Source organism: Rhinopithecus bieti, unplaced genomic scaffold, assembly GCF_001698545.2.
Source record: "Rhinopithecus bieti isolate Rb0 unplaced genomic scaffold, ASM169854v2 scaffold_11401, whole genome shotgun sequence".
Lineage (NCBI taxonomy): Eukaryota > Metazoa > Chordata > Mammalia > Primates > Cercopithecidae > Rhinopithecus > Rhinopithecus bieti.
In genome coordinates, this window is record NW_016807151.1 from 1,644,676 (window position 1) to 1,656,111 (window position 11,436).

General features: G+C 46.0%; 1 protein-coding gene across 1 annotated transcript in view; it reads left to right on the top strand.

Moving 5' to 3' along the window:
* KIAA1549 (KIAA1549 ortholog) overlaps positions 1-11,436 on the top strand; it is a 155,616-nt gene that overhangs the window by 63,145 nt on the left and 81,035 nt on the right. The window contains exons 2-3 of the mRNA XM_017880382.1: positions 4,087-6,780; positions 10,650-10,738. Coding sequence (XP_017735871.1) covers positions 4,128-6,780; positions 10,650-10,738 — 2,742 coding nt within the window. The 5' untranslated portion in view covers positions 4,087-4,127. The remainder of the gene's footprint in view (positions 1-4,086; positions 6,781-10,649; positions 10,739-11,436) is intronic.

The window sequence follows — 11,436 nt, forward strand, 5'->3', positions numbered from 1 at the left end:
TGCTCTGTTGCCCAGGCTGGAGTGCAATGGCACGATCTCAGCTCACTGCAGTCTCCACCTCCCAAGTTCATGCTATTCTCCTGCCTCAGCCTCTCGAGTAGCTGGGACTACAGGTGTGTGTCACCACACCCAGCTAATTTTTCATTTTTAGTAGAGATGGGGTTTCACCATGTTGGCCAGGCTGGTCTCGAACTCCTGACCTTAGGTGATCCGCCTGCCTTGGCCTTCCAAAGTGCTGGGATTACAGGTGTGAGCCACCACGTCTGGGCATATGTTTTATCATTTATTCTGTATTCTCAGATCTTCCTGCTGAGATAATAACCCTTCTTTTTGAAGGATATCCTTATTTAGCAGCTCCTTTACTGAGGGTCTTCTGTTAGTATAACCACTGTTAAGCTGAAAATGTCTTGTTAGAGAGTTTTCCTGGTTATTCACCTCTGAGATGTCAGAGAGTTTCTCTCAGCACTCGAGGATTTTGTTTCATTGTCATCTGGCTTCTAATTCTGTCAGGCAGTTATTTTTTGCTTGTTTGGTTGCTGTTTCCTTTTTCTCTGACTGCTTTTACAATTTGTCTGTGGTCTGTGGTATCATCACGTGTATAGGTTTGGATTTTTTTTTTTTTTTTTAATTCACCCTCCTTGGGATTTTTTGGTCTTTGTGAATTGAATGGTTCATTTCTCTTACCAATTTTGGCAAATTCTTAGCACTATGTTTTTGAATATTGTATCTACCCTATTCCCTTTTATTTTTTTCCAAAAACTTTGATCAAATGTATGCTGGACTGTCTTATTCTGTCTTCTATGTCTCTTAACTTCTTTTATTAGTATTTCACATTTCTTTATTTCCCTGTGCCCTTTTCTGAGTAATTTCTTCAGACCTATCCCCCAGTTCACTAAATTTTGCTTCAGCTCTGTCTAAATTGCTGTTTTACATGTATATTGAGTTTAAAATTTTTTTATTATAAAATTTTTATTTATAAATGTTTTGAAAGTATTTCTGGCCAACTGATATAGTGTCTTGCTCATTACTCATGTTTTCAGTCTTTATTATTTTAAATGAATTAAATATAACTTTAAAAAATGGGTCTCATAATTCTAATATCCAAAGTCTTTATAGATCTGATTCAATTTAGTTGGCCTTTTTAAAAAATACTTTTTTTCATGGGATTTCTTTTGACTTTTGTTCATGGTACTTTGCTTTCCTATGTATTTTATAATTTTTAATTCTGTGCTCTGCAACTCTAGCTGCAGGAAGACTTTGATTTCAGGCTGTGAGTATGTTCTTCTGGGTGTGATTTATGTTAGTTTCTGACAGGTGCTAGAGACCTGGTCCACTTTAAGTTATGACTCTAAGCATACAGTTGTTAGGACCATACAAGTAGTGTAGGTTCCACACTCGGGACGATGTTTCATACAATAGCTATACAAAGTCAGAGTTGAGACATATACTTTTCCCTTGTTTGGCTTAAGCAGCAAAAATGTATTTTCTCACCGTTCTGGAGGCTAGAAGTCCAAGTTCAAGGTGTGGCTTCCTTCTGAAGCCTGTGAGGGAGAATCTGCTGCAGGGCTCTCCCCTAGCTGCTGGTGATTTGCTGTCAATCTTTAATGTTCTTTGACTTGTAGGTGCATCGTTGTGATCTCTGCCTTCATCGTCACATGGTGTTCTCCTTCTGTGTATGTCTGTGTCCAGTTCCTGCTCTTTTTTTTTTTTTTTTTTTAAGATGGAGTCTCACTCTGTCTCCCAGGCTTGAGTGCAGTGGTGTGATCTCGGCTCCCTGAACCCTCTGCCTCTTGGGTTCAAGCGATTCTCCTGCCTCAGCCTCCTGAGTAGCTGGGATGACAGATGTGTGCCACCACACCTGGCTAATTTTTGTATTTTTAGTGGAGATGGAGTTTTGCCATGTTGGTCAGGCTGGACTCAAACTCCTGACCTCATGATCTGTCCTCCTCGGCCTCCGAAAGTGCTGGGATTACAGGCATGAGCCACTGTGCCTGGCCCACATTTCTGCCTTTTATACAGTCACCAGTATATTAGATGAGGGACCCACCCTACTTCAGTATGACCGCATCTCAGCCAATTACATCTCCACTGACCCTGTTTCCCAATATAGTCATATTGTGAGATCCTGGGATTTCAACATAGGAATATTGGGAGCACATAATACATAAGTCATAGCAATGTCTTAACCTGGGTTTTCCCCCAGAAAGCAAAGTCTGAGACGTGGGTTTGTGTGCATATTTTATTCTAGGACATGATCCTGAGGAACAGAAGTGAGAGACTGAGGAGAGTTCAACAGGGAAAAGGGAAAGTCAGTCCAAGGTGTTCTCAAGTCAGACACTATTGGAAGCTGATACTATTTTTGCTGTCTTCTGAAAAGTAGATATTTTTCTTCCTAACTCACTCTTTCTCCGAGATTATGATACTTCCTGGGTCACCAGTTTTGGAAAATGGTCTTCCATTGGGTTCTTTCCTTGTCTAGGGTGACACTTGTCTCTCAGTCCCCTTGTGGCCTGAACAGCCAGCCAGCTGGTCCAGTACCTGCCTTGGGTCCTCAGTCACTGCCCTCGTGCAGCTCCTGTTTTATTCCTGCATTCAGCACATTCCCCTTACTGTCTTGCAGGCCATCCAGTCACTTAGAAGATGGTTTTTAAACATTTATTAAGCAATCTTAAATGTTCTGAAGTAGAGAGTTTCAAGATGTGTAGTCTGCCATGTTGCTATAAATAGAATAGAAATGACTTACTTAAAAAAAATAGAGTGAATTCAAGACTATCCTTATGCCATTTCACAAAGGTATGTTCTGATAAACTGTTGGGATTAGAGAAATGAGGTGTTGTTACGGATTTTGATAGTTGCTCAGTCCCCAGCCTGGGCTGCAGAGGACAGTCCCTGGGCCCTGGGCTTTCATTAGTGGCTGGGCTGTCACTTGTCCTGTTTCTCTAGGCTACGTCATACCTGAATTACCGGTGAAGAGGCCTCAACTTACTAAATGATAATGACAGCAGTCACAAGTTAAGGAATACAAAAGTTTGAATGGATGATGGGATAATGTTGGCACTTGTCAGAACTTGGTATCCTTGGATTCCATCCATCCATCCATCCATCCATCCATCCATCTGATGTCAATCGAGCTCCTGCTGTAGATCACTTACTGTGCTAGGCACTGGGGAGACAGGTAAACAATGCCTGTCCTTAGGAAGCCCAGAATCTAGTGAGCAGATAGTTCATTTCAGTGGGCATGATAAGGGCAGGGAGAAGCCTAGGGAGAGGTGCCAGTCTAGCTTCAGAGCATCGAGGATGAAACTCATATCTGTGCTGCGTCTGAAGGGCCAGAAGGATCCATCCATATAGAGAGCCGGGGAAGGACATTCCAGGCGGGGGTGAGAATGTACACAGCCGTGGAGGCCAGGGAGTGTTTGCGTTTGGGGCACTGCAGGTGCCAGAGCATAGCTGGGAAGGCCAGAGAGTGGGACAGGAAATGGCAAAAGCTGAGCCTGCAGGAAGCCTGGGGCCTTCATGTGGAAGCCTCAGCAACTGTGTTGGGGAGCACAGCTGAGGAACTGGGGAACTCTCTTACTTTGGTAGTGAGAGATGCAATGAGTTGTTGTGTTCATTTCTCATAGCAGCCTGCTCCTATCACTGAAGAGAAAACACACAGGCTTTGGAGTCAAGGAAGTCTTATATTCAGATTCCAGCTTCACTCTGGGTGGTCTTACAATTGATTATTTACCTTCTGGAAACCTCTCTTTCCTCATGTCATAAGTGAGAGAAAATGGACTAAACAGCCTCCGCTGTTTCCAGTATCCTATGGTTCTGTGGGAAAAACTATGTAAATGTGCCCCCCACCCCACACACACAGCTTAGGTAAAAACAGTGCCCAAGTTTGGGAATATTTGCAGATATTGTCCTGATGGTAATTCTGTCAATTTCTGGTTTCCAACTAGCTGTTTAACTTCTGACGGTGATTCATGGATATTTATGGTGAATGGATGTTTGTTGAATGAGTAAATTCTCATGCCTGAAACAAAACGTTAGCTGTATGACTTCCAATGCATTGCACTAACCCAGCTCTGATTTTCTTGATAGATGAGCTCTCTCCGGAACAGCACAACCTTTCTTTATACTCCATGGAGCTTGTGCTGAAGAAAAGTACTGGGCACAGCGCTGCACAAGTGGCCTTAACAGAAACTGCTCCCGGGTCCCAGTACAGCAGTCCTCTCCATGTCACAGCCCTGCCATCTGCCGCTGCTTTTGATACAGTCTTTTTTAGCCAAGGAAAACAGACTGAAAGTACAGCAGATCACAGCATCTTTGTGGCAACTTACGTGTCAGTGACGAGTAATGAGGTGGCTGTTGATGACGATGAGATGGACAACTTTCTGCCAGATACTCACTGGACCACTCCACGGATGGTTTCTCCAATACAGTATATCACAGTCAGCCCACCGGGGTTGCCCGGGGAAGCGTTAGAACCTATGCTGACTCCATCATTACCCATGGTTTCTTTACAAGATGAAGAAGTGACATTGGGCTGGCAGAACACAACGCAACAAGCAGCGGCATATGCTGAGTCCGCCAGTCTTTTCCACACCTTTCGGTCAGCTTTTCACACCTCTGAGGGCATCGTTCCAACTCCTGGCAGGAATTTGGTGCTTTATCCTACTGATGCTTACAGTCATTTATCAAGCAGGACTCTGCCAGAGATTGTGGCTTCCCTAACAGAGGGTGTGCAAACCACCCTTTTTTTTAGCTCCTGGTCTTTAATGCCGCAGCCTTTAGGTGATGGCATTACTATACCTTTTCCCTCCTTGGGGGAGGTCTCACAACCTCCAGAGGAGGTTTGGGCCACAAGTGCAGACAGATACCCTGATGTGACCACCATGTTGAGTCAAAGCCTAGAAGAAACCATCTCTCCAAGAACATACCCTACTGTGACTGCATCGCACGCAGCCTTTGAATTCATCAGGACACATTCTGCATTGCTGTCAACTCCTGTTGTATTTGCATCCTTCTCTGCTCCACCAACTGATGTTTCGTCTAACCCCTTTCTTCCTAGCGACTCCAGCAAAACCTCAGAATTGCTTAGCAATTCAGCCCTCCCCGGTCCTGTGGACAACACTCATATCCTGAGCCCAGTGTCCTCATTCAGACCATACACTTGGTGCGCAGCCTGCACTGTGCCTTCACCTCAGCAAGTTCTGGCCACGAGCCTCATGGAGAAAGACGTGGGATCAGGGGATGGTGCCGAGACTCTGTCCATGACCGTGCTGGAAGAAAGCAGCATCTCTCTAATGAGTAGTGTCGTAGCAGACTTCTCTGAATTTGAGGAAGATCCTCAAGTATTTAATACGCTTTTCCCCTCCAGACCTATGGTCCCACTTTCTTCTAGATTCATGGAAATCTCAGAGACGAGTGTTGGCATTTCTGCCGAGGTGGATATGAGTAGCATTACAACCACACAGGCTCCCCCTGCCCGTGGCCGCCTCTCTGTGCCAGCATCACTGGATCCTACTGCTGGCTCCTCGTCTGTTGCTGAAACCCAAGTGATGCCATCCCGTGTGACCACTGCATTTTTCTCCGTCATCACCAGCATTCTCCTTGACTCATCCTTCTCTGTCATAGCAAACAAAAACACACCGTCGCTTGCCGTCAGAGACCCGAGTGTTTTTATGCCTTTCAGTCTGGTTCCTTCAGTGGAGTCTTCACGTTTCTCTGACCAAGAACTTTCCAGTTTTTCTGAGCATAAACCCGGAGGTGCTTTGGATTTTGCATCCAGCTTTTTCTCAACACCCCCGCTGGAACTCAGCGGCTCCATCCCTTCACCTTCGGAAGCACCTGCGTCTCTGTCTCCGATGCCGAGTGACTTGTCTCGCTTCACGTCTCAGTCTTTTTCTACCTTGGTTGAGACATTTACATTGTTCAACTCTAGTGGTCTGCAGTCGTCTCAGCTGTCTCTTCCCAGTTCCTCAAATCTTGAGTTTTCGCAGCTCCAGCCAAGTTCCGAGCTGCCTTTAAACACCGTCACTTTCCTACCTAGCCGTTCTGGGGCGTCACCGTGGTCAAGCTTCCCTTCTGATTCTCTCGAGTTTGTTGAAGCGTCTGTGGTTTCACTGAGGGATTCAGAAGCTCATTTTACCTCAGCTTTCACTGAAACTACCTCCTATCTTGAGTCTTCACTCATTTCCCGCGAATCCGCAGTCACCGCACTGGTGCCCCCCAGCCCCGAGTCTTTTGACATTTTGACGGCTGGGATTCGAGCAACATCACCATTGACCACTGTGCACACAACGCCCATTTTAACTGAGTCTTCTTTGTTCTCAACTCTGACACCTCCTGACGACCAAATCAGTGATCTCGACGGTCATGTGTCTGTCCTGGCCTCTTTCTCCAAAGCCATTCCCACTGGTACAGTGTTGATCACTGACACGTACCTGCCATCAGGATCCTCATTTGTTTCTGAAGCAACCCCCTTCCCTCTGCCCACAGAGCTGACCGTCGTGGGCCCATCACTCACACCCACAGAGGTGCCACTGAACACCTCCACGGAAGTGAGCACAGCCAGCTCCGGTGCTGCCACTGGTGGTCCCCTCGACTCCACCCTGATGAGCGACACCGCAAGTCAGAGCTCCCCAGCGAGTAGTGCTGCTCCTCCCCTACCGTCCCTGCATCCTGTGACCGCCTTCACTCTCGAAGCAACAGTCGACACACCAACACTGGCCACCTCCAAGCCGCCATATGTTTGTGATATCACAGTCCCCGATGCCTATCTGATCACAGCTGGTAAGGCCCAGCTTCCTGCCGCCTGTCTGGGGTGGGCTGTCTTTCTGAGGAGCTTGTGTGCACTGTTTGGGAGGTTTGGAGTTTCATGGTTAAGAGTAGAGGCGCTGGGCTCAGTTAACTCCCAGGTAGCACTCCTATGCTTACCTCCTGCGCGTTCTCAGGACAGTTATTTATCCTCTCTAATCGTCTGCTACCTCACCCACTAAACAAGGAGCTTAGTTAAACCTGTTTCATTGGGCTGTTGTTCCGATGTAAATGCGTTAGTCCCTGCAGAACACCCAGCCCCTGCCTAGGACGTCAGAGGCACGCACAGGATGATGTGTATTAGTCAGCAGTCGCAAGGAGAACAAATATTAGAACAAGTACAAGAACTAAACAAGCCTTGGAAGGATCTTTGTCTTACCATAACCCAGTAGGTGCATGGATGACATAGTTTAAACAAAATATTTTTTGTTTAATTCAAGCAATGAGGTGGGCAACTATGTAAGAGCAACCCTTGCACTTTCTTACTCATTTACTATTCTTGCTTTTCCTCGAAAGGAGACTGCACTTTACCCTCATAGCTCCCTGTAAATGCTCCTTGGGTCCCGAGAAAAGAAAAGTGGAGTGACTAAATATCCTCTGAATCCAGTCTCAGCCTTTGGTCTCCTCCCCACCACAGCCTGGGTTGCTAGCAGACCGGCCAGCAGCTTCCCTTGCAGTTGCATGGCTGCTGTGGCCACGTGAAGCTGGCGCCCACCCGAGGGCATGCCTGACAGGTAGACTCATTTCAAGGGTAACGTCCTGTGATGGTGGCCCGCTTGGTCAGGGTCTCTGCATTTTTCCTCATGAGAGATGACAAGTGTGTGTAGTCTCAAGGGCCATGACTGTGTGCTGAACCACAGCCTGGTGTTGACGAGCAGCCTGTCCTCTGTTTTGATTTTGGTAGTAGTGGAGGACAGAAATGACAAAGGGGATGAAAACGGCAGAAGAGGTAGAGGAGGAGTGGGGTGGAGTGGACCAGAAAGGAGAGGAGCAGAGAATGTGGAAGGGAGAGGAGGAGGAGAACACGCTGGGTCTTTTCCTCCCTATGGTCGGGTCGGGGCGGGGGGTGGGGTGGGGCTGGGAGCCTCTGCTCACTGTGACAGTGCCCCATCCCTCTGAGCAGGTGGGAGTGAGGATCCTGATGGCAGGTACGCGTCAGTGAGCAGCGTTGTACCAGTGGGAATGGCTTTGGAGAATGAGGTCAGGACAGCCTTTGCTCCCTACACGCCAAAGGGAAGCATTCGTTATTCTGCGTGACAAGTAATGATTGAGCACCTAGTATGTGTGAGGTGCTTCTGGAAGCTTCTAGGGATATACAGATGGGTAAGACATGGCCCTCCCATGAGCAGCTCAGGGACTAGAAGGATGGTACTGAGCCATAGAGTAACAGCGGTTTCTGTGGAGTTCTCCAAGAGTGGCTATTTGGGATAACCAGAGCTGGTTTGGAAGAATGTGAAATTGGAGATTCCCACAAAAGGAAGAGTAGAATGTCATCATTTGGGGATGAAGAGGAAGTGTCTTCTGGGGGAGGAGACAGTCATCATGGCTGGAGATTAGGCGTAGTGATGGGAGGAGCAGGTAATTATGCTTAGAAATGTGGTTGGAACAAAATCATGAACTTGAATCTCAAGATTAGAGTAGTCCAGGGAGGAGGGAAGTTTCTGGTGCTCAGGATACTTTTCTTCCTTCTTACAAAATTATTACAAAGTAGATACAAAATTGTTACAAAGTGGTCAGTTGTAAGCAGCTTATTGAAAGAGTTACTGAAAGCTTCTTTAGGAGTCCTCATAGCTGGATTTAACTTTCATATGTGGTGTACACTTAATGACATTTGCTGCCTGTATTAGGTATCCATGTATTTTTAACAGCTTTTTGGAGTAAAATTCAGCCGTTGTAAGTACACTTGAACAGTTTTTGTAAATGTCTAGAGTTGTGTGTAAGTGTCCATGCTGTTAAATTGTGTCTTTTAGCAGAGGTAAGTGCCATCTTTTGCTCCCGGTGATACCTTTGACCCAGAGGAGGTATCGGCTCATTTCTCATTTCCGCTTAGATTGGAACTTGCTGTCCTTTTCAGTTATTTGTTAGTGAGAGAGTGCGGCGAGGGGGTTGAGGTGACTCCGCGTACCCCTGAAAGGATTCTTCATATGTGCTGTGTGATGATAAAGCAGAGCCACTCTGGGTGCTGGGGGTCTGTGATGGTGGAGGAAGCACTTGCCTGCACGCGCCCTGGGAGGCGTGAGCCGCGCTTCCACCCAGGGCCTTTCTGATCATGTGCTGCCTTGGAAGTCTCTGTCACCTGTCTTCTCTTAGCTCTGGGAAACATTCATTTAGGAAAAGAGCTGTAAGACATTGTTTGCTGATGATCCCTTTTCCCAAAGAGTGGTGTCCTCATATCCTAATGTTGCAGTTTTATAGCTTTCTCAGATTCCCTAGAGAAAGTGGAGGTCATGGTGGTGGCTGTGGGGACTTTGCAGAGTGGCATTTGGGCCAGTGATGTGGGGCTGTTTACAACGTGTTCTTTCTGCTTTTCTCTTCAGGGGTTTTCTGTTTCTGACTTCCCATTCTGCCTCTTATTTCCCCCAAGTTTAGCTCTTGCTTCCCTCCCTCCGTCTCTCCCTCCTTCCCTTCCTTCCTTCTTTCCTTCCCCATCCTCTCCCTCTCTCCTCCTTCTCTGTCCCCTCTTCCTTCCTGTCTCCCTTCTCCCTCATTTCTCCCTCCCTCTTCATTTCCTTTCTCAAATAAGGCATCTTTCCTTCTTTCCATTCTTCCCCCTCTCTTCCTACTCATCTTATCTTTCCCTTTCAGATCTATGGCATAGTCCAACCCACTTGGAGCCTATGTGGGCCATGCGGAGTTGGCTGCTGGTGTGACTCAGCAAGGTGGTTGGGGGCTGTGGATTTGTTCCAGTGGTCTCATGAACTAATAAAGAAGCCTCCGCCCACCTTTAAAAAAAATTCAGATCACTGATTCCTAGGAAAAAACAATCAAATATAACTTAAACATTTGTTTTTTAAAGAATGAAGAATACAGAGTGATTCTCTATCTCCAGTTTAAAAAATTAAAATCAGGAAATGTAAAACAATTATAATATCAAATGTATTCTAATTCTGCATTATGGGAAGTTGATGGAAGAGGAGAGAAAAAATAGGAAAAGAAGAACTAGCTTACTAAACAGTGAGAGACAGGCTTAACTAGTATAGATTTTAAATGGAACTTTTAAAATATAAGAACAATTAAACAGAACTGGACTTTGGTTATGAGAATTACTTTATTTCCTACATAAAGTTTTAATATGTGGGAATTGTGGAACTCATTTTTCCCCATTATTAGTGGTAAAAACTCTTCACTTTTGCCTTGAATCATTGGGATAGGAGACCTCATTTTACAGAGGAAGATGTCGTCTGGTTTTGTTGAGTAACATCTTAAGGCCTTTAAAAACGTTACTTCTGAGAGCTTTTAAAGCCTCATGTTTTGTTGTCCGGGGACATAGCTGAGAGACAGCCTGGAATTTGTCCAGGTGAAAATGAGTACTGGAAGCTCCTTGTCCCCTGGCTGGGTCATCACTGCTGATTCCTGATCTAACCTATCTGGGGCAGAGAGGGTTTTCTTAGTGTGTTGAGCTGATGCTATGCAGAGTTGACCTGGTGTCTTCTAGGTCCCCACTGCTGTAGTTAGCAGCAACTAGATCCTTAACCCCTATTCTGTCTTGGTCTGGCCTTTATTTTACAAGAAAATTTTTTAGAGCAGCTAATACGTTTTGGCACAGTGCTAGGGTCCAGAAGTCTGATGTGTTTGTTACTCCTAATGATATGAAAATGCATTTGGTGGTTTGCTTTCATTTGTAGTGCTGGCCAGAAGAGCTGTGCAGGAGTACATCATTACAGCAATCAAAGAAGTACTGAGGATTCACTTCAACCGTGCAGTGGAACTGAAGGTGAGTCCCGGCAGCTCAGGAATGTGATGTCTGGTGGGCCTGGGGCTGATGTGAGAGCCCCAGGTTAGAGGCAGGTGATTATGGCCATGGACTCTTTCTCTTTCCTCTCTTCCCCCCATCTATTCCTGGTTAACTCCTGCTCATCCTCTGGATCTCCACTCCACTGTCACTGCACTGGGGAGGTCTTTCCTGATCCCACATGAGGTCAGGGTTAGTCCTTTAGGGGATGTGTTGGCAGAGTTGGAACAAAGGGCTCTCAGACCAGAGGCAGCAGTCTGGGGTGAGAGCCTTCATGATTTTACTTCCCTTGATTCACGCAAAAGGACTTGGATTCGTGTTTAAATTAGATGTTAGAGTGAGTACAGGTGCATCTTTCTGGACATTTGGTGGGATAGAGATGGAGATCCAAATCTTTTAGACTGGATCCCATGCTGGTCCCACTTCTCAATGATCCCAGAAAGCCACAGTCCATCTAGAGCAGAGCCATCCAGAACCAGAACCGTGCCCCACATGTGGCAATGCAGCAGTGAAATGGGGCTCATCCAAACCGAGATGGGCTGTGGGTGGAAAATACATCCCAGACTTCAAAAATGCAGTGAAAAAGGAGTGTAGAATGTCTCATTAATAGTGTTTTGTGTTGACTTCATGTTGAAATGATATTTATTTATTTATTTATTTATTTATTTATTTATTTATTT